This window comes from Leopardus geoffroyi, chromosome E1, assembly GCF_018350155.1.
Source record: "Leopardus geoffroyi isolate Oge1 chromosome E1, O.geoffroyi_Oge1_pat1.0, whole genome shotgun sequence".
Taxonomy (NCBI): domain Eukaryota; kingdom Metazoa; phylum Chordata; class Mammalia; order Carnivora; family Felidae; genus Leopardus; species Leopardus geoffroyi.
Window position 1 is genome coordinate 27,419,744 of NC_059330.1, and position 22,611 is coordinate 27,442,354.

The 22,611-nt window shown below is 43.2% G+C and overlaps 1 protein-coding gene and 1 pseudogene across 3 annotated transcripts in view; one reads left to right on the plus strand and one right to left on the minus strand.

Annotated features, from left to right (window-relative positions):
• Window positions 1-22,611, minus strand: part of YPEL2 (yippee like 2) — a 104,227-nt gene that overhangs the window by 45,547 nt on the left and 36,069 nt on the right. For all 3 annotated transcript variants that reach the window (XM_045490664.1, XM_045490662.1, XM_045490663.1), the window contains 2 exons: window positions 3,965-4,008; window positions 2,815-2,923 (listed from right to left, as the gene is read on the minus strand). In XM_045490664.1, the coding sequence (XP_045346620.1) occupies window positions 2,815-2,923; window positions 3,965-4,008 (153 nt within the window). The remainder of the gene's footprint in view (window positions 1-2,814; window positions 2,924-3,964; window positions 4,009-22,611) is intronic.
• LOC123604496 lies at window positions 8,121-9,395 on the plus strand (annotated as a pseudogene).

The window sequence follows — 22,611 nt, forward strand, 5'->3', positions numbered from 1 at the left end:
CTATATCTTCTGTCCTAGAGCTCCAGGGATTTGGGCCCCAGAATGAGAGCTCAGACTTGAGTCTCTTGCTGAGAGAGGAATCATTCCACAAAGGGGAGAGGGGAGAGGCCCTGAGAGAGAAAGTGCAAACACATCACACACATGCAAGAGCTGTGGGCTCAGCAGTAATTTCCCTGACACTTCACTATTCCTTGACTCCGTGTGTGTGTGTGTGTGTGCACGTGCGCACTGTGTGATGTGTACATAATAGAGGAATGTGGTTCGAGAATACGACCTATTGTTCCATGGTAGCATGTTCAGGGTAGGCAGGAGGTAGAAAGAAAACTAGGAAAGTAAGACTATGTCTCTATTGAACAACAACAAAAAAGCCAAAAGAAAAAAACATTTAATAGCCCCCAAGCCACAGGGCACTTGCAAAATGTCATAACTGGATTCCAGGGGACAGAGTACTAGATCTGAAGTCTACAGAAACCCCCAGACCTAACCCCATTTCTGTTTCCTGGCACCAGAAGCATCACTTAACCACTTTTGTTTATGACTGAGAACTTTCCATTTATAAGACTGGGATAAGTGAAAGTACTTCACAGGATTACTGTGAGGGTGAGAAGAAATAATGGAATGAAAGCTTGGAGCACCAGCCTGGGACATGAGAGGTAATCAATAAATATTTGGGGAGATGAATGCTTTTCTATATCGTCCTGTGATATCACGATACTTGTCAAGCTGTTTTATGTCTACCTGTAGCATTCCTCTCTCATATGATGACTGTAAACACCCCTGAGGGTAAGGATTAGATCTCATTTACTTTTGTATCCAACACAAAGGCTTTTAATAAACCTTTGTCAAAGGAGTGAATCATTTTATGCGAAGTAAAGAGCAAAACCAACTAACTCAGATTTATCTTCCGTCTATAATCCTGCACATCTTTAATGGAATAAGATGACAAAAAAGGTTGGGAAAACAGAAGGGCAGAAAATTTCTAGATCCTCAAAACCAGAACTGTGGCTCCCAGATCACCCAGAGAGGGCCAGTGGCCATGCAGGGGTAACAGAATAGCCAGGACCAGTTTTTCCCACAAGGAGCAAATCAAGGCAACTGTAGGGATCTGTGACCATCTTGCCATCATGAAACATACCATCTAGGATCTTTCTTTCTAATTCTGAACATTTCAAGGGAGATGTGAAAGATGGAATCTAGGGGTGCCTGGGTGGCTGAGTCAGTTAAGTGTCTGACTCTTCATTTTGGCTCAGGTCATGATCTCACAATTGGTGAGATCGAGCCCTGAGTCAGGCTCTGTACTGACAGTGTGGAGCCTGCTTAGGATTCTCCACCCCCCCGCCCCCACCTCTCCCCTGCTCATGCTCTCTCTCTCAAAATAAACTTAAAAAAAAATTTTTTTTTAAGTAAATAGACTTCATATTTTTAGAGCAGTTTTAGATTCACCGGAGAAGGCAAGGAGGCTTTCCCTGTATTCCCGGCTCCCCCAAATGCACAGCCTTCCCAAAGTCCTGCAACCTACAACTGCACTCTGTGGGAACTTCTGACCACTCCTCCAGGCTCTTCCAAAGCTAACTATTGTCTAACTAACTGCAGGTCATATGAGCTAGCTTCACACTGACCCTGTGCAATTGACAGTACAGGGAATTTATGGCATTTTACATGGAATAAATTGTCCTCCCAAAGACAGGAAGACTCATTTCTCAATATTCCCACAATGATAGGGCAGAAAAAAGCACATGAACATATTTGCCAATAATAAAAACATCTGCCAAAAATAGCAATAACACAAGTTTATTTTCATTGAACATCTATACCTCCTCTCACCCCGGTGAAGTGCTCATCCTAAGTACGAACAAGACGTTAAAAATATTTGTTGAGGGGCACCTGGGTGGCTCAGTTAAGCATCATCTGATTTCAGCTCAGGTCATGATCTCATGGTTCATTAGTTCAAGCCCCACCACTTTGGCTCAGATCATGAGTTCATGGTTCATGAGTTCAAGTCCCATATTGGGTACACTCCTGTCAGCAGGGAGCCTGCTTCAGATCTTCTGTCTGCACCCCCCACTCCAACTCTGTCCCTCCCCGACTTGCACTCTCTCTCTCTCAAAAATACATATTTAAAAAAATACTTGTTGAGTTAAACAGCAAAGGAATGAACGTCTAGTAGGAAAAGTCCATCCATGACTATATTTGACAGTGGACATTAATTAACATGTTTGAGGATACCTAGCATAGAGCCTAGGGCCTGGGTAACATGTTCTGAGAACATTTACTGGAGCAAAGAGCATGGGCTCCACAGTCAGACTCCTGGACACCTATATCCTGGTTTGGCCACGTAACGGCTAGGTAACATTAGATATACCATTAACCTCTCTAAGCCTCAGTTTCCTCATCCATAAAATAGGGATTCAAATATGAACTACTTTCTAAGGATGCTGTGAATATAAATAGAATAATGTATGTCTGGAACACAGTAAACTGTCAGGAAATGGTATATGCTGCTATTATTATTATTATTATTATTATTAATTAAATTGAAAAGCAGGTGTGTGTGTGTGTGTGTGTGTGTGTGCACACGTGTGTGTTTGTCTCAGGGGCAGGTGTGAAGGAATGAGTAGAAGGGGACTATCAGAGAAAAGGGAAGAAGAGTGTGGTAGACAAGAGTGTGCCAGGAGTTGCTCTTTGGGCCCAGTTTCCTGTCCTGGACTAAGATAATCCCACAAGGCCGTAGGAAGACAGTGGAAGAAAGAAATCTTTTAGCATGAGGCTCTCCCTTCCTCCCTCTCACTGCCAACCAGACTCCTCAGTACTTACATATTTCCAGCCCAGAGTGGTTTTGCAGTTTTCACAGTAAATGTCTGCAACTGCATGCAATCCTGTTAGCAACACTCGCTCTTCTGCAGGCCCGCAGCCCACATTAACTCTGTGCCAAGGGACAGAGAGAACGGGTAGTTAGTCACACATTCATCATCAGTCATTCAAGCTGAGCTTGCAGCAAAAAAAGAAAAAAAACAACTGAGCACAGATGCCTCAAGAGAAGCCAACACCAAGAAGGGCATCATTTAAGACTGAGAGTGGTAAAACCCTGAAAAGGTAACCACGTGGAAACATCACCATTGAAATGATTTTGAGATCTGCAAGTTCTGATTCAGTGAGTCTATGAAAAATAGTCTTCATGGTTGAGACTTTGCTTGGAATGTTTCTAACTAATGCTTCTAACCCAAGGGGACAAACAAACGGCCACACTGTGAAGACCATGAGCTGAGTCCTAAGCTCAGAGCTTACTGAGGACTGAATGCAGCCAAACATGGCAACATGACATCAGCACCATGTTGTCCCAATTACAAGGATGAACGAGCCCCATATTATCTCAAGCTGAACATGCTAGATTTCCATTCTCACCATTTATCACGCTTGTGTGAGCTTCACCCTCCTTTCCCAAGTAAGAGGCTATGAATGATGTGCCCAGCAATGATGGAAGGCCCTACAGGCTGCAGTCAAGGAGACTCTTCACTAACCGGGCCTTTCCTCTAGCCTGAGATCCTGCAGCAGACATCGGGGTCTGTTGTTTGACCTCCCCTCTTCTCCAATGACTCATGGTTATGACCCGGTTATGACCATGGTTAGACCTGATTATGAAGCCTCCATGATGAGGCTCTCAGAATCACTTCAACTTCTTCTCTGTGAGACTATATAGCCCTCCGATCCTCTTATGTGTTTACTATGGGTAGTAAATGTATACTTTTTAGCCAAAGATGCTGCAATATATATATATATATATATATATATATATATATATCTCCACAAAGATAACTGGCTTCTAATTGTAGAGAATAATGTTCCACAGGGCTTTTATTGTGGCAGAGAAGGCAGGGCCCAGTGTTGAATTAACACTGAGGGCTGCTTTTCCCCCACCCTGCAAAATTTGCACCAAACAACGGATGTACCATTCAGAGACACTTACACTGAGTTAAAGAGGTATGCTCGTCCTTGACTTCCTTGGAACGACTGAAATGCAAGAAAACAAATCAATAGTTAGATATCCATTTCACCCACCCATTTGGGAAACCAGCCCCAAATCACAACAATCATGACCTTCCAGGATTGACACAGCAAAAAAAGAGCACTGAGCCATTTAATAGTCCAGCTGGCAGACAGCATGGGGGAGGACATGAGGGCAGAATAAACAGAGCTAAGAGTTTGGGCCAGCCCACACTTGGACTGTTTTCACTAGCCCAGGTGAGGAGATACAAAAACCAAACTCCACAATAGAATTGAAAACTTCTTCCCTCCTGACACCATCTGTTTTATTAATACCCCCGAGATAATCCACATTGGCCTTTCCTGGATCTTGGTTTCAGGCATCTGTGCTGGCCACAGCTTTCCCCTGAGTTGGCTAGGGAAATCAGTGTGTGCACTCTTGCTTGCCCTCTTGGTCTAACCCTGCAGAAGACAGCAAAGAATCCCCAAGGCAAGAAAGAATAAACCACTAAACCTTCACTCCTCACTTCTGGGAGATTCTAACTGCTACGACAGTTACAATCCTCCTAAATTCCTTTTGAGGTGTAAGCAATTTGATCTCTAGATCACAGGAATGCTCATCAAGCAGCAATCCCATTTTAAATTCTAGCTTAAATATGAGCTTCTTTCTTCCAACTGAAGGGGTAGCAGGCAATAGGAGAAACATGAGCCAGAACTTGCCACACAGTTTGGCATCTACTTCCATTAACACAGGCCCTATCTCTGTTTTCCTCCTCTGGTTACATTGAAATGTCTGGCTGACATGAGCCATCCGTGTTCTGCATTGCTGCCTGCATTTTTAATGCAGTCTGACAATCGTACTCTGCATCAAACATCCCAGTCTTCTCTGAAAACCACTCTAAAAACAAACAAATAAGGGACTCTCTCATGACCTCTACTGCTCAGTAGCTGGAGAAATCCAGTGGTGGCTGGTTAATAGATGACCAGAGGGTAGGAGAGAACCAGACAGGACACAGATCACTGCACACCAGACAGCCATTGTCAGAAATGCAGGACTATAGGGATCAGTGCTGCCAGCCAGAAAGAAAGACAAAATTTTTGACTTGTGGAAAAACTGCCTTTGGGGCAGCTAGATTGCTGGTTGCCCAACAGAAAAATGTACCAGAAGCCTTTGCTCTCAGGTGGAGCTCCAAGCAGCATGCAGATGTTCCCCAGCTGCTGCTCAGACCCAAACCAGCTTTCTTTCCTTTGGGTTTTGGAACATTCCTGAGGAACATAAGAGCTCCAGAGTGGAACTGAGCATGAATATGAGTGTCCCAGCCTCAAAATCTGGAGGTCTGTGCCACGTGTTTGGAAGAGACATGTCCCTGTGACACAGATTATGGATTTGCACAACCTGTTAGTTCAGCCTTGGAGCACTAGGCACCCAAGCACTGCCAGGGTAGCAAAAGCCTCAAAATCTGGCCCCACCAACCTCTGCGGTCTCTTCTCTTGCTGGAGTGTCCTTTGCTCTAGTCAGGCCGAACCACGTGCAATTCCTGGAATTTTGCGTTTCAACAACTTTGCCCACGATATTCCTTCAGATGGGGAGGCTCTGCCACCTGACCTATGCTAGGCCTGGGCTCAGCTTCCTCTCTTTCGTAAGGCTTTCCCCGACCCCTCCCCCCAGAAGAGGCACGTGTTGGCACCCATGTACTGGACACCTCTTGTTCCTTGTCTGTTCCTCTTTCTTAGTCCTTCACATCCTGGATCTAATTTATCCGCTTATTTTCTAACTCCTTCACTAGATCGTGAGCTGCCTGAAGGTACAAGCCATGTCTTCACTGTCTCTCTGAACCCCTACCACACAGCACATGATCTGACATACTGTAGGTTTTATTATTTATTCCACAGCTAAATTGCCTCTATTTGCCTTTTTTTCTTTAAACAGTTTTATTGATGTACAACTGACATAATAAAGTGTGCATATTTTTTTAAATATTTATTTATTTTTGAGAGAGAGAGACAGAGCATGAGCAAGGGAAGGACAGAGAGAGAGGGAGACACAGAATCTGAAGCAGGCTCCAGGCTCTCTCTCGGCTGACAGCACAGAGCCCAATGTGGAGCTCGAACTCATGAATCATGAGATCATGATCTGAGTCAAAATAGGACTCAACCTACTGAGCCACCCAGGCACCCCTAAACTATACATATTTAATGTGTACTATCTGTATGTACCTGTGAAAACATCACCACAATCAAGATTATGGACCCAAAAGTTTCCTCTTGTCCGTCTTCGTCGTAGATAGCCTTTTCCTCCCCTCCTTGTCCCTTTCCCCACTCATCCACAGGCAGCTGCTGCTGTCACTACAGTTTGTATTTTCTGTTTTCTTATAAATGAAAATCACACCCTATGTAGGGTTTTTTGGTCTGGCTTCTCTCATGCAGCGTAATTCTTTTAAGATTCATCCATGTTGTTGCATTTTATCAAAAGATGCTTCCCTTTTTATTGCTGAGTTATTCCATTCTATGGATTTATAAAATTCCTTTATATTTGGTTTTTGATAAAGGATTTAGACTAGTCCACCTCCAAGTCCCCTCCCAGCTCCAAAATTATACTTCGTATGATTCCATGGTTCTAAGTTATGGATAATCAGGAGAATCATCCTCTAAGAAACATTTGTTACGAACTTCAAGTTCAGTGCTTAGAAAAATGGGGCTATGGGAAAACAAATGCTAGAAGAAAGCAGACAGGAAAATGACAACACAAAGCAACACAGCTCCACCATCTGTAACCAGACAGATGGATTTGTTTATCAAAGAAATCTGTTTATCAAATTTATCAAATTTGTTTATCAAAGAAATATAGATTATCTACTATGTCTAGGCATAGGCAGGAATGCAGGGAGAGAGGCAGCATTGTAAGACTTTCCAGGGTAGTAGTATTCCCAGAACATATACAAGACAATCAGGGTAAGGAAAAAACACTAAATTTTTAAACTATTTTTATCTCTAAAAACAAACAAACAAACAAACAAACAAAACCAGAGTTTCAACAAACAGCCATAGAGATTGCCACTGGGATCTTCCCTGGGCTAGTATGTGCCATCTGTGTACAGAAATCTACAAGGAGGTGTGAGGCTCTCACTGAATGTGTGTGTGGCACTGACAATGGTACCCTTCAGCCTGCGCTTTTAGCATATTGTGAATACTGTTGTTTCTGTGCAATAGGATGACAATAGTGAGACTTAGCTTGTAAAAACAGGATATTTGAACAGTAAGATCCTTGCAGTTTTTTTGTAATAGGATAGAGCACCACAAAGAGGTTCACGCTTATATCAAAGTACTTAAAAGTGTAAAGATAAGTTATGCGTTTTTCTTTTGCAAAAAGATGAGCATTCCAAGTTGGGCTTTGCAGTAAAAATTAGCTGCCAGTAGTACCGTACTCTGCAATATTTTCCAAAGAATAAATTCGCTAAATCTGCCCCTTCAAAGTAAAGGTGACATTTTAACAGGGAATGAGAATGTAACTTGTTTTCAAAGGGAATTTGTGCTATGGAGAGAACTGGTATTTGGCAATGTTTTCATTTAATATGCTCTTTGTAGTTGAGAATTGATATGACTATACAAAAATTGATTCAAAACGAATGATATTGAGAAGAAAATGCAGGTGGAAATCTTTGTGTTAGAAAAGATGCTACCCCAGAAACAATTTATAAAAGAAAAACACTGCTAAACAAACTTCATCAAAATTTTTAAACTTTTACTCTGAAATATAGTTAAAGAGGAAAAGTTAAGCCATAGACTGGGAGAAAATATCCAGAAATCACATATATGACAAAGCGTTTGTACCTGAAATATATAAAGAACTCTTAAAACTCAACAATAAGAAAGAAAAAACCCAATTTTTAAAATGAGCAAAAGAGGACATGGCTGGCTCACTTGGTTAAGTGTCCAACTTGGGCTCAGGTCATGATCTCACAGTTAGTGAGTTCAAGCTCTTTGTCGGGCTCTGTGCTGACAGCTCAGAGACTAGAGCTTGCTTCAGATCCTGTGTCTCCCTCACTCTCTGCCCCTCCCCCGCTCATGCTCTGTTTCTCTCTCTCTCTCTCTCTCTCTCTCTCTCTCTGTCTCTCAAAAATGAATGTTAATTTTTTTTTTTTTTTTTTTTAATGAACAAAAGAAACTCTCTGCTTCTCCCCATTCGACAGACATTGGCATCTTCTGGTACAGTGCCAGCAACATTCGAGACAGGATGGTGAAGGCTGGAATACATAGATTTGGCCATATTGGGTGCCTGGTCACCAGGGCTGCTTTCACCTCTGGCAAAGTGGATACTGTCACCATCAATGCCCCTTTCATTGATCTTGACTACATGTCTACATGTTCTAGTATGATTCCACCCATGGCAAATTCCCTGGCACAGTCAAAGCTGAGAATAGGAAACTTGTCATGAATGGAAAGCCCATCTCCATCTTCCAGGAGCAAGACCCAGCCAGTATCAAATATGGTGATGCTGATGCTGAGTATGTTGTGGAGTCCACTGGGGTCTTCACCACCATGAAGAAGGCTGGGGCCAAGAGGGTCATCATCTCTGCCCCTTCTGCTAATGCCCCATGTCTGATGGATATGAACCATGAGAAGTATGACAACTCCCTCAACCTTGTCAGCAATGCCCCCTGCACCACCCAAAGGCTTGGCCCCTCTGGCCAAGGTCATCCATGACAACTTTGGCATTGTGGAGGGACTCATGACCAGTCCATGCCATCACTTCCAACCAGAAAACTATGGACAGCCCCTCTGGGAAGCAGTGGCATGATGGCCAAAAGGTTGCCCAGAACATCATCTTTGCTTCCAGTGGTACTGCCAAGGCTGTAGGCAAGGTCATCCTTATGCTAAACGAGAAGCTCACTGGCATGGACTTCCTATCCCCACTTACAACATGTCAATAATGGATCTGACCTGCTGCCTGGAGAAAGCTGCCAAATATGATGACATCAAGAAGGTGGTAAAGCAGGCATCAGAGGACTCCCTCAAGGGTATTCTGGGTTACAGTAAGGAACAGGTTGTCTCCTGAAACTTTAACAGTGACACCCACCCTTCCATCTTTGATGCTGGGGCTGGCATTTCCCTTAATGACCACTGTGTCAATCTCATTTCCTGGTATGACAATGAATTTGGCTATAGCCACCAGATGGTGAGCCTTATGGTCCACAAGGCCTCCAAGGAGTAAGAGCCCACTGGACCACCAGCCCCAGCAAGAGGAAGAAGTAGAGAGAGGCCCTCAGCTGCTGAGGAGTCCTTGCCCCAACTCATCCCCCAACACACTTGAGAATCTCCTGACTTCCAGTTTCCATCCCAGACCCTCTGAAAAAGGGGAGGGACTTGGAGAGCCCTACTTTATCGTGTATCATCAATAAAGTATACTGTACCCAGTCAAAAATATTAAACGTTTTAAAAATTTTAAATAAGGGGCGCATGGGTGGCTCAGTTGGTTGAGCGTCCGACTTCGGCCCAGGTTATGATCCCACGCTTCGTGGGTTCAAGCCCCACGTCAGGCTCTGTGTTGACAGCTCAGAGCTTGGAGGCTGCTTCAGATTCTGTGTCTCCATCTGTTTCTGCCCCTCCCCCACTCTGTCTCCCAAAAATAAACATTTAAAAAATTTTTTTTTAATTTTTTAAATAAAATATAAAATGAGCAAAAGATCTGAGCAGAATTCCCCCAAAATAAACAGATGGTAAATAGTCACATGAAAAGATGCTCAGCATTATTAGTCATTGGGGAAAGTGCAAATTAAAAATACAATGAGAAATCACTACACACCTATTAGAATGGTTAAAACTTTTTAAGCTGACAAAAACAAGTGCTGTCAAAAATGTGTAGGGGTGCCTGGGTGGCCCAGTTGGTTAAGAGGCTGACTTCAGCTCAGGTCATGATCTTACTTTTGTGGGTGGGTTCAAGCCCCGTGTCTGTGCTGACAGCTCAGAGCCTGGAACCTGCTTCAGATTCTGTGTTTCCCTCTCTTTCTGCCTCTCACCTGCTCACGCTCTGTCTCTCTCTCCTTCAAAAATAAATAAACATCAAAAAAAAAAAAAAAAAAAAAGAATGTGTAGCAACTGGAATTCTTATAGCCATTGCAAAACAGCATAGCCACTGTGGACAAGAATTTTGTGGTTTCATTTACCCAGGTTGATTGAAAATCTATGTTCATGTAAAAACCTAGAGGAGAATTTTTCAGAGCAGCTTAATTCATAATTGTCCCAAACTGGAAACAACCTAAATGTCTCTCAGTTGGTGAATGGATAAACTGATACCTCCCATTTAATAGTAGTCTGTAATAAAAGGGGACAACTTGTTGATATACATAACAACATGGATGAATTTGAAATGTATCAGACTAAGATCAGTGGTTGCCAAAGATTATGGGTAAAGGGAGAGTTTCACTATAAGGAGTAACATGGGAGATGGAATTGTGATCTTCATTATGGGGGTTACAAGACCATATATTTGTCAAAAGTCATAAGACTGTATACCAAAGAGTGAACTTTATTTTGCAAAATTAAAAAAAAAAATTTAAGCCAATAAAAGTCATCTCTGAAATCTCCCATCTGTACACTGTTTCTTTTTTAGTGTTTGTTTATTTTTGAGACAGAGACAGAGCATGAACAGGGGAGGGGCAGAGAGAGAGAGGGAGACACAGAAACTGAAACAGGCTCCAGGCTCCGAGCTGTCAGCACAGAGCCCGACGCAGGGCTCAAACCCACGAACTGTGAGATCATGACCTGAGCCGAAGTCGGACACTTAACCAACTGAGCCACCCAGGCGCCCCTACACTGTGTTTCTGTATTTGTACAATTAGGAATTATAAACAATTTCCTAATACTCTACTTAAAAGTATTCCAAACAAAGAGTCTCAGAGGGGTTTGAAGCCTTGTTAAAAAATACTTTTCTGCAAGTTTGCAAGAGCAAGCACGAAGTTCAGCAAAAACCTTTGTGTGATTGGATAAAATGGGTTGGATTGCAGGAATCATGATTTTCATAAGCACAGACATGCTAATGTTGCATTTGAATCTACCTTTCTTTGTAAGGGACTTTTTGACAAGGGAAATTGTTTAACTGAAGCACTGAAATATACTCTCATTAAGACATACCTTAGAATTAACTGTATCAGAAAGTGATTAACGGTAATTTTTTCTTAAAAAAGAGCATGTTAAATCATACCTTCAATAAATAAGATTTGAAAACATATTTGTAATTGTTTTTTCTTCCTTTTAAATTATATTATTTAACATGTCTTTGAATATATGTTTCTAATGTATATATTACATAGAAGTACATGATACCACTTATAAGCTAAATATCCATATATTAGGAGTATATACTCAAATATCTTACTAATAGTGGTATGTGATTTTTAAAGTTTTGGGGGTGCCTGGGTGGCTCAGTCGGTTAAGCGTCTGACTTTGGGTCAGGTCATAATCTCACTGTTTGTGGGTTCGAGCCCCCCGCGTCAGGCTCTATGCTGACAGCTCGGAGTCTGGAGCCTGCTTTGAATTCTGTCTCCTTGCTTTCTGCCCCTCCCCTGCTTACATTCTCTCTCTCTCTCTCTCTCTCTCTCTCTCTCTCTCTCCCTCTCTCTCTCTCTCTCTCTCTCTCAAAAATAAATAAACATTAAAAAAAACTTTTTTTAAAGTTTGGAGACCACTGCTCCGGGGGTTTCTGTCTACTTCAGGGCAGGACCTGCGAGTAATTTCCTCTAGCCTGGCAGAGCTTAGAATTCCTAGAGAGTAGGGGTGGGAGAGGACACAGGGCATAGAAAAGAATGACAGCCAGACCCAGAGGTGCCTCTCAGGGCCATTCTGGTTCCTCCAGGCCTGTTCTACGAAAGTCAGCTTGCAGAGGCCCACACTCTGCAATGAGCTGTCTTGGAGGCAATATCTACTCAGGTACCCCCTGAATAACTGTGAACCTGTTTCCTCAGCCCGGTACTCAGAACCAGCTGAATTTCCTGGGGCAAGACTTGGGAAGCTCTTCTACCATGGCTTCCACTCTGGGCCTCTGCCAAGTCAACATTTATGATGGGAAAAACAGCCATTGAGAACAACAGGCATCTTGCAAATAGACAGAGACAAGAATAGCCCCGGCTGGGTCACTGTATCCTGTGGGGCCCAGCCCAGCCTGGCATAACCAGGCACAGCCTGGCACTCCCTTGAGGGAGGGTGGTACCAAAGGTGGGGAGACTGAAAGGAAGTTAAGGAAGCAATTAGAATGAAGCAAACAGAATTTCAGCCCAGGAGATCCCAAACAGACTGTCAGACACATTTGTTTGCTGTCATTACTGCTAGGCAACAAGACAGCTCTTTTCCATGTTGTGTATCAACCAAGGCTGGTGTTCAGAACTCCAGGAAAGGTTTTCTGTTGTTGTTATTGTTGTTGTTGTTGGTGGTGGTGGTGGTGGTGGTGTGTGTGTGTTTAAATTACACAACGCTTTTCTTCTGTCCTTTAAAGGAAAGTAATAGTTCTAGGCCCAGCCCTTCCAGCCAGCTCAAAGGAACGGAAAGCACTTTGAGTTTCCTGTTTAGTATCCATAACCACTGATTTCTGGCCCCTTTGAAAGTCTGGAAGGCAGCAATTCCTTCCAAAAGTAGGAGGACCATTGAAAATGAATACTTTTGGAGGGGGAGCAGGAATGGCAAAAGCGCAAACATGTGGGTTCCTTCCCCTTGGTACAGGCGCAAGTCCTCATGCTTGAGCAGACTCAAGCATGAAGTCCTCCTAGCATGAAGCAGAGCCTCTCCAACATAGGCCCTCTTCTCTCACTGGGAAGGCCAACCGTTTTCAACTGAGCATGTGTTGTCTCAGGAGATGAAGGACACAGATGTCCACCCAACTGCAATATCTGGGAGTGAGGACCAAATGTGCATTCGTAAGAGGATCTAGTCCTGGCATCAGAAAATCAGGATCAAATCTTGGTTTTACAACTACAACTTATTAGCTACTTGACCTTGGAAGAATTATTCAGCCTCTCTCAACTTCCACATCTCTTACATCAGTGGATGGAAACAATGCCTATTTCATAAGGGTTCTGAGGATAATAAGTAAAACAAGGTAAATGAAGTCCAGAGTAAAAGGAAGTTCAGTTCTCTATCCTTCCTCTTTGGCCTGTTCAGAAGCCTAGAAAAGAGAGATGAAAAGGCCGATTCTAATCTACTTGGGTTTAGAAAATCCTTTTCTTTGGTAACTATGATCTCCCCCTTTCTCTATTATGACAAAAGGCAAGTGTTCCACTCTTTGCAACTCAATGTCTCCATAAAAATGGAGGGATAAGACTGAAGCTCCCCATGATCCTTTCCAGTCATGTTCTGTGAATTCTTTAAAGCACTTAGCGCTTGCTTCTCCATCCTACCATCCACAGGCAGTGCGAATTACATGGACTTCAAAGAAGTAGAGTGCTAGAGTTTGAACCCTGGCTTTGCCATGTACCAGCTACGGCCACTAACTTGAGCAAGCCAATTAACTACTCTGAGACCAGATTTCCTAATCTGTAAAATGGGCACAATAAAATCGTATTCACACTCACACCAGCTTTCTATGAGAAATAAATGATACTGTGTATGAAAAAAAGTTCTCCATAAACTTCAAGGCTTTATATATATTTTGTTGTTGCTGTTACAATTTCTTTTTATTATATAGCTATAAAAGAACTTATTAGTACAAACGTAAAGTTGAGTTCATTTTAACTGAAATATAATTCACATTACCATAAAAGTCATCCTTTTTATATGATTCAGTGGCTCTTGATATATTCATAAGGTTGTGCAATCGTCACCACTATCTAATTCCAGAACATTTCCACACTCCAAAAAGAAATCTCATATTGTACCAGTCAACTTCCATGTCCCCTGCCCCAACCCTGACAACCACAAATCTACCCTCTGTCTCCACGTATTTGCTGAAGGCACTATATACCACACTATATACTATCTCAGCAAGAAGGCAGCAGAAGTATTAGGTAGAGATACAAAGGAGGGTTAGCAAACCCCCTGCCCTTGGGGTGTTGGTTAAACATCCCACCTCAGCAGGTCTGACACTCTGCTGGGGAAGGCCAGGTCAGTCTTTTCTCCTCTCTCATTCTTTTTCCATCCATCGTCAAGCCCAGTGGAGCTTACCATTTAGGGTCAGGGTAAGCCATAGGCTCCATTCCAAAGAGCTGAAACCCATGGGGAATAATACTGGGTCCTGTTTGGATTTCACTCTTGAGGAAGCACATGGAGAAAGCACATAATAAAGAATAATGAAAATGATGAAAACTTCCAGAATTAGAACCCAAGTGCAACTTAAAGAGATTAGGAGAGTTTAGCTAAGAGGGAAGAAGATTAAAGGGGATTTCTTCCATTTTCTCTGAAAGAAACAGAAAAGGAAATGGATGCAGATGGAAATAAGAGAGACTTGGGTTAATTATAAGGGAAGAATTTCCTGACTCTGTATGATTTCAACACTAGGACACAGGTCACTAGGAAAGATGAGGAAAGAACAAAGCCATTTATATGTATTTATCGTTTACCAAAAGCTTTCACATATCTGTCTAGAAACGTTGACATGGGGTAGAAAGTCATGTGCGCTGACTAGGGGCAGAAGCATGGCCTCCTACAGGCCTCCTCCCCTGGCTCTGAGTTTTGTAGGTCTCCGTTCACTCTCACATTCCCTAAACAGATGGAGGGAGGGGTTGGGAAAGGACTGGCTCTAAAGGAGGAAATATCTGCTGTGTGGAGTCATAAAATTCCAAGGGCATGGGAGCATACATGATGCAAATGATGCAAGCAACGAACGGCAGACACAAAAGGTGCTGAGCGGTCTGGGCGCCACATTTTATTGCTTAACAGGGGATATTCTGGGATCTAAGTCATTTAACGATCAGACCATTTACATTCACCTTCTTGTTGGCCTATATGAAACAGACTGCTTTTAGGGATGGACCTAGAATAGAGAAATGGAATGGAAACAGAATGGCATAAAGAGCCTGCAAAGTCAGTTCCCTCATGGTGTCATGTCTGCCTGATGTTCAGTGGAAAGGATGCAGGCTTGGGAGCAAGCTGGGTAACCTTGAGCAAGTCATTCTGAGCCTCAGGGCCCCATCTACAAAAAGGAGAAACACAACGCCCTATTCCAAAAGGATGTTGTATTAAATGAATGCCTGTACGTAAAGCACAGTGCCTAGCTCATGAAACAGCATTTAACAAATGTTTGTTTCCTTTCACACCACCACGGGCCTTCTGGATGTAAAACGGGATTTGCTGGACCAGTCTGGAAGAGCTGGGCTGTCTCACCAGTGCTTCCCCAGACTCTCTACCAAACCCCCTACAGCCACAGACCCCCACAGCTCCTCTCCCACACCTCTCCAAGTTGTTCCAAGGGCCTCAGATGTGGTTTGGGGCCGTGGGGCTGTTCTTTGTTGAACCAAGAGCAGATAAGACTCCCTAGTTTGTGGCAAAGGGTTAGGACAGTAGATGCCAATATAAACATGCAGCCAGTGGGAAAACAGATGCCGCCAGCTCTCAACATCCTGCATTGGCTCCTTGCTCTCCATAGAGAAGTCACAGAAAACATGCGTTCTTCAGAAAGACAAAGAGCAGGGGATTCCCATAATCAGACAAACTCCATTCTCTACAGAAGAAAGCTGGACATGTCACCCTCACTAGGTCTGTTTGGGGAGACTGGCCTCTGAGTTAAGAGAGTAGAGGTAGTGGAATCAGAATGTAATAGCAGGCAGTCATTAATACTGGGGACTCTGCAGTTCACTTCAAATATAAAACTAAAACTTTTAAGGGGGCTGAAATAATGGAACTTAAATTTCTCTCAAAACCATCAGGTCTCTGAAAATAATTCACTATGAACTGCTAAAATTAAGAAGATAATGCAAGTTGGGGGTGCCTGGGTGGCTCAGTCGGTTGAGCATCCGACTTTGGCTCAGGTCATGATCTCGTGGTTTGTCAGTTTGAGCCCCGCGTTGGGCTCTGTGCTGACAGCTCGGAGCCTGAAGCCTGCTTCGGATTCTGTGTGTCTCTCTCTGCCCCTTCCCTGCTCATGCTCTGTCTCCATCTCTCAAAAATAAATAAACATTAAAAAAGAAGAAGATGATAATGCAAGTTAATATACCTAGGAAGGACAAATACCAATTTTTGGATTTATGTTTCAATCTACACTTCTGTTTCCAAAGCCAACTAGACACCAGAAAATGAAATGTCCTCACACTACAAAAGATATCTGATGTCAGTGGGTAAAATCTCAGACTCTCAAGGTAAGTCTTCCCCTGCAACCAATCCAGGCAAAAAGACCAGAAAAGGCTTCAGAAACTGAAGCCACACACTATGGTGGGGGTGCTCTAAAAACCTTTTCTAACAAGCAATCACTGTAGTGAAATTGGAGAGTTTATAGAAGAAATTAAGCAGGCTCATGCAATTGGAAATTGTGAAATAATAACAGTACAGTTGTATACAGTGCTTACTATGTATATAGTGCTTACCATATGCCAGGCAAGATTCAAAGTGTTTTACATAAACCAAGTAAATTAATCTGCTACTGATCTGATGAAGTAGGTACAATTGTTGTCCCCATTTTACAGATGAGAAAATTAAGTCCATGGTCAAACAACAAATAGATAACAGAGACCAGGGAGTCTGGTTCCAAAGTCTAAGGGAGAATGAAGATGGGATAACAAGGGTGTTGTCCAGGTGACTCACTAAAAGAAAGGGGCCTAACAGAATTAGACTAATACTGACATCAGAATGCACAAAGCACTTTCACACACATTAACTAATTCAATCTGTAAAATAGCAGAGGAAACTGAAACCCAGGGCTGTTCAAGTGACTTTCCCAGTTTCACATAGCTTGTAAGTCAAGGTCAGAACATAAATCTACAGCTTTTGATTCCAAGTCCCAAGATTTTTCTAGAGTGTGTTCACCTGGAAAATCTGTCTCTTTGATGAAGAAGGATGGATCAAGTTGTCAAAATTGATGAAAATCTCTTAGGCTATTCAACTTCCTCTGCTCTGATTCCATATTTACTTAGCAACTGCCTAAATCTAATTCTCTCGCTCAAGTGGGTTTACCTTCAAGGAAGATAACACATAGTCTGAGCTTTCAGGATTATCTGTTCCACTGTAAATGAACAAATCAGAATTCTGGTCTACCAATTAGCTTCCTGTGAGTTGTGCCAGATGAACTGCTTCACCACAACTTGGCCATTCTTCAGTACATAGGTAAAATTAAATGTGTAGATCTACAATGCTTAAGGCTGACTGAAGACCACCAAAGGAATGTTCTTTGCAACCCAACATGAAAACAGCCTTCCGCACTCACTACTGAGTGAATGATTCTCATTTCATAAGCTGTGAGAACAAATAATTAAAAGCAAAGAGGCCCATTAAAATCCTTTCTTTGGCACCTGGACTTCACAACAAGGAAAGAGCAGAGAACCCAGAAAAATGCTTGGGGAGTTAGCTAAAAAAAAGAAAGAGAAAGAAAGACTTAACTAATAGCATTCTATAGGAATCTTCTACAGTGGATTGCAGTTTTGGTATAGCAAAAGATCTCAAAACAAAACAAAATATACACATGACCGTATCCAGTTTTAATTTCATAGACCATTGGGATATGAAGGATCTCCAAAGGTCAGCCACTCATCTGATGCATGGCTGTCACCCACGTTTCTATCAAACCTCGTCCAGGGATAGGGAACTCTTTACCTCCCCAGGAAGCCCATTCTACTGCCAGTCACTCTGCCTGTCCCTAATTCCTCATATGAGTTGAACTCTTATCTCCTGAGAGTTCCCAGAATGCTCCATCTTTTTATCTTCTGGTGCCAAATAACACTTGGAGTGATATCTTTAAAGCCATAATCTTGCTTGCATCAAGGTTTCTTTGTATGGGCTGAACTTCTCCCAGCTTCGTAGCCTGGTATAATGGAAGAATTATATAGTTGTATGAACTAGATTCAATTCCCAGTTCTGGCACGTTCTTTACCATGTGCTCTTGGATATGTTCACCTCTCTGGTCTCAAGTTCCTCATCTGCCAAATGGCAGAACAATACCCACCTCACAGACAGTGAAACCCCTGGCACAGAACAGGCTTTCTATAAATGGCAGTACCCTTCCTTCTACCAGTTCCTTCAAATTTCTGTATGTGGTGTGGTTTTAACCCTCACCAAGTTTTCCACTATCTTCTAAACCTCATTTTTCATTCCATCCTAGTTGTTCTCTAAATACCTTCAACACTTTGCTCTCCTGGAAATGCTAATCATAGCACAAGGCTTTAAACAATTGGACTTCAGGTTGCATACACTATAAAGTAGACTGACTAACGTGTTCTTCCCACTGTGGCAGGAACTCTGTCCAACGTCAGGCTTTCCTCCAGTGAGCACAGTAGCATGCATCTACATTTAATCCCTATGTACACACACACACACACGGACTAGGTTTACGAGTAGAGTTATAAGAAATAGTTACAAAGGAAGAGACAATCATGGTGGGCTTGAAGAAATCACAGCCAAAGGGCTCTTACAAAAGAGACAAGAGCATATAAATGAGGATAGGGTGCTGGCCAAAGTGTTAATGCCGGGCACTGGTGATTCTAGGTATTCCTTCTAGAAACAGAACACGACACTGGGTCACAACAACCATCCTACACACTCATGCCCCTGTCAGGCAAGGCTAGATCATCTGCCTCCAACTGCATGATGTCCTTGGGCAGATCCCTGATCCTCTGAACTGGGAGTTGCATCATCTGTGAAATGAGGGGGTTGAGTAAGGTCTCTTTCAAGGGTGAACATTGTGTGAATCCACTTTCTCAAGAGAGTAAACGCCTCACACATTAAATGAGCATTTCTGACTCAGAGTTAGACCTCTTCTCTCATGTTTTTAAACTTCCTGTTTATCTGCATAAAAAGTCTTTTCTGTTCATCAGCTGGCCTATCTTATCTGACAATTCCTATTTTAGGACTCTCATCCTCAAGACATAGAAACTTAAAACCTTTTCACATACTCTGGTGCTCAACCTTCTTCCCTGGCCAGAACCAAAGCCCCAGACACATTGTGAGATATCAGGCATTGGAAAATCATCTCCTGGGCAAAACAGTTTTGTGTCGCATGAATGTAGTCTATGATTTAAAAACTGGGGGGAAATCTAGGGGCACCTGGTTAGCTCAGTCAGTTAAGCATCTGACTTTGGCTCAGGTCATGATCTCACAGTCTGTGAGTTCGAGCCCTGCACTGGGCTCTGTGCTGACAGCTTGGAGCTTGGAGCCTGCTTCAAATTCTGCATCTCTCTCTCTCTCTGCCTCTTCCCTGCTCGTGCTGTGTCTCTCTCTCTCAAAAATAAATAAAAACATTAAAAAATAAAATAAAATAAAAACTGGGGGGAAATCTAAATGTCCAATAGTAAGGGTATGGCTTAGAATCTTGTGATATGATCCTAATGAGGAATACTGTGCCTCCATAATTATAAATCAACAAATATTTAATGAGCAGCTGTGCCCCAGACCTGGCTGGGCACAAAGAAGAATGTAGCAAGCTAGCTCTGCCCTGAAGGTGCTTATAATCTAGCTAACTAGAAAACAGGACTAAAATACGCAAAATATGTATAAAACAATGTGTATCCTTGTGACACATTATGGACATTAAAGGAGTTTTTGAGAACATGAATGGAACTGAAGAAGATGAGATCATTTGGCGGGGGGGGGGGGGGGGGGGGGGGGAGATTTAGCAGGGGCATTCCTTGGAGAGGAAGTAAGATTTGAAGAAACATAAGCACTTAGCACAGTCTCAGCACAACCCATGTACATATATCCCCATCCCCTTCCTAGGAGAGGGTAATAACTCCTTGAGAAGCCAGCAGTGGTCCCTAGATGTTTGCAATCATATCTTGTGTCTTCCATAGTTTGATACCACCTAAGGGCATTGTCTCAAGTATTATCAGTGTTTTATAAGTGAGGAAAGATAGCTGAGTGGGATAGAACCACTCCTGAAAGCCAGATCTCAAGAAGTCCCTGCCTCTCTTTTGGGCATCTACTTTGTTTTGAAGTGAGTGTAAGCATTGTCTATTGTGTACACATCTAACATAGGACATTCTTACCACTCCCCTTTCCACTAATTTTTTCTTATTGATGGGGGTGGAGAGGGTGTGGGATCCTTAACAGCATTGGGCAGCAAATTTGAAAGCAGAACTTGTTAGTTTTTAAACAAGGACCAGCCAGTTGGACCACAGAGTGGGTGTTTCCATGCGAATTCCAGCACTTTCAAGTTGCTCCATGAACTGAGCCCAGCCAGGACAGCAAACCTTGTTGGGTTTTTTTTTTGTTTTTTTTTTTTTTTTTTTTTTGCAGCCAGCTCTTTGCTTAGGTCTAGAGAGGGACTCAATTAGCATCATGGAAACACAGAGCAGATTTCAGAAAGGAAAGGTCAGCTAGCTGCAAGCCCTAGCATTTGCTATCAGCCATCTGCCAGGCAGGAAGTGCTACTCAGATCTATTTTTAATCATCTTCCCTAGGCGAGGGCTCCTGGGAGAATGCAGAGGCCAGGCTTATTCCAAGACAAACATTTAATTGCTACCTTTCTGTACACATTCTTAAATAGTCTCTGGATACTCAAGACCAACTTATACATAGATGCCCAGTTCTTGGGTTCTGTCATGCTGGCACCTACCTACAGGGTTGTATTTGAAGGCCCTAGTTGAGGACCTCTTCTTGAGGAAATTTCCTGACTGATAGATCAACTCCACATAACATAACAATCCCTATAACCAGGTTCCACGGATTTGCTCTGGTTGCAAGTGACAGAGAAGAGAGAAGTTGTGGAAGTCCAGGAGCACATGTTCACTCCCGACAGCGGTGAGACTGGCAATGCTAACTGTGCAAACTTCCTGCTCATTTTTATTTTAAGTGCATCTATCTCTTCAAAAAGGTAAATTAAAACCAGTTCGTCTGGCAGTAACTCATCTGTTACTCAAGATATGGGTTGGCTAAAGAAAGAGGAAAGGTTTCATCTCAATTCCCAGGGACCCAGGCTGTGCTGTGGCTGGTCGTCCAGGCACAGGAACATTTTGTCCGCTGGCTTCATCCCCCTCCTGACTAGGAGCAGTACTCACGTCTCAGTTCCACCCAGCCCAAGGAATGAAACATCTCTGCAAGGTCTGGACAGGGAGTCTGCAGGCCATGGCCATAGCAGATTATGCAGAAACGGAGCCTGGCTCAGAAGCTCCTGCATTCTTCCAGCCCACACACTGAATACAGAGTTTCCTTGTCTCTTGACACTTAAAAACTTTCAGCCTCCAATTTCCACCCTTACGTAAAGCCTAAGCATATGTACAGTTGTACCAATAAAAGATGAAAGCTAGGCAGCTAGCCACCACCCAGGGCCTGCCCCATCAAACACAATAGCAGGGAGCTGCAGCACCCATGCTTTGTGCAGAATGACAAAAGGACAAAGGGGTCTGCTCCAGGTGTTACCCACCTCTCCTCCCTCCCCCTTGCCTCCTCTTAGGAGCTTATCTGTCAGTGAGCAGCCAATGGGAAAGCTAAGCCGAAAGGGCACCTTGGCTGTGGGATCTTTGCCTGGCGATGTGAAATAAGAGACTGAGTATTTGGGGCAACTTAACACCAGCAGGAGCCCAGCCAGAGGGTCAGGGAGGAAGGGACTGAATAGGCAGACATGTGCTTCACAGGAGATCTAACTCCCAGGGGTGGGGGGTGGGGGGTGGAATCCCTCCCCTCAGTGCTATGGAACTCTGCCCTGGTGAGCTGGGGCACACATGTCCCTGAAAAGAAAAAAGCCACTGCACAGGGTCACTCTCCCTGACCCAGTTGGACCACAAATTAATTAGGGCTTCTGAGCCGTGCTGACTCTTGAGTTCTTCTTTTTGGTTTCAGGAGCAAAAGGAGCTAATTAGTAAATAGCTTAAGAAATAATAACTTCTTCTCCTGCTGAGAATCACCTGTGCTCTTCCTTCATCCCTTCCCCTGCTTGCCATGGCTCTATGGGTCAAAAAACTCTATTTTAAAAAATCCAGAGGGGCACCTGGGTGGCTCAGTCAGTTAAGCAGCCGACTTTGGCTCAGGTCATGATCTCATGGTTCATGAGTTTGAGTCCTACATCGAGCTCTGTGCTGACAGCTCAGAACCTCGAGCCTGCTTCAGATTCTGTGTCTCCCCCACATCTCTCTCTCTCTCTCTCTGCCCCTCCCCCACCTGTGTGTGCGCTCGTGCTCTCTCTCTCTCTCTCAAAAATAAATAAACATTAAAAAAAGGGAAAAAAAACAACAGAGACCATAGGGTATTATGTTCCATAGGGTGTCATGTTTGGTTCAAGTTCAAGACCCCAGGAATAGGGGTTTACCTGGAGATTTCTGAGCCAGGCAGACAGCCTGGGAAGCACCAAGAGAGTAGGCTGGGCTGCGTTTCTCTGCTAATTTAGAGCAAGAAACAGTGTGGTGGAGCACTGAAGGGTATGAACTGGGAGTCATGCCTGAATTCCAATTTTGGTTCCACCCTTTCCTAACTGGGTCCCCTTGATCAATTCAATTTGTCTAAGCCTCACTTTCTTCATCCCAAAATGGTAACAATGGTAGTACATCTCTCTCTGGGTCGGTATGAGACAAA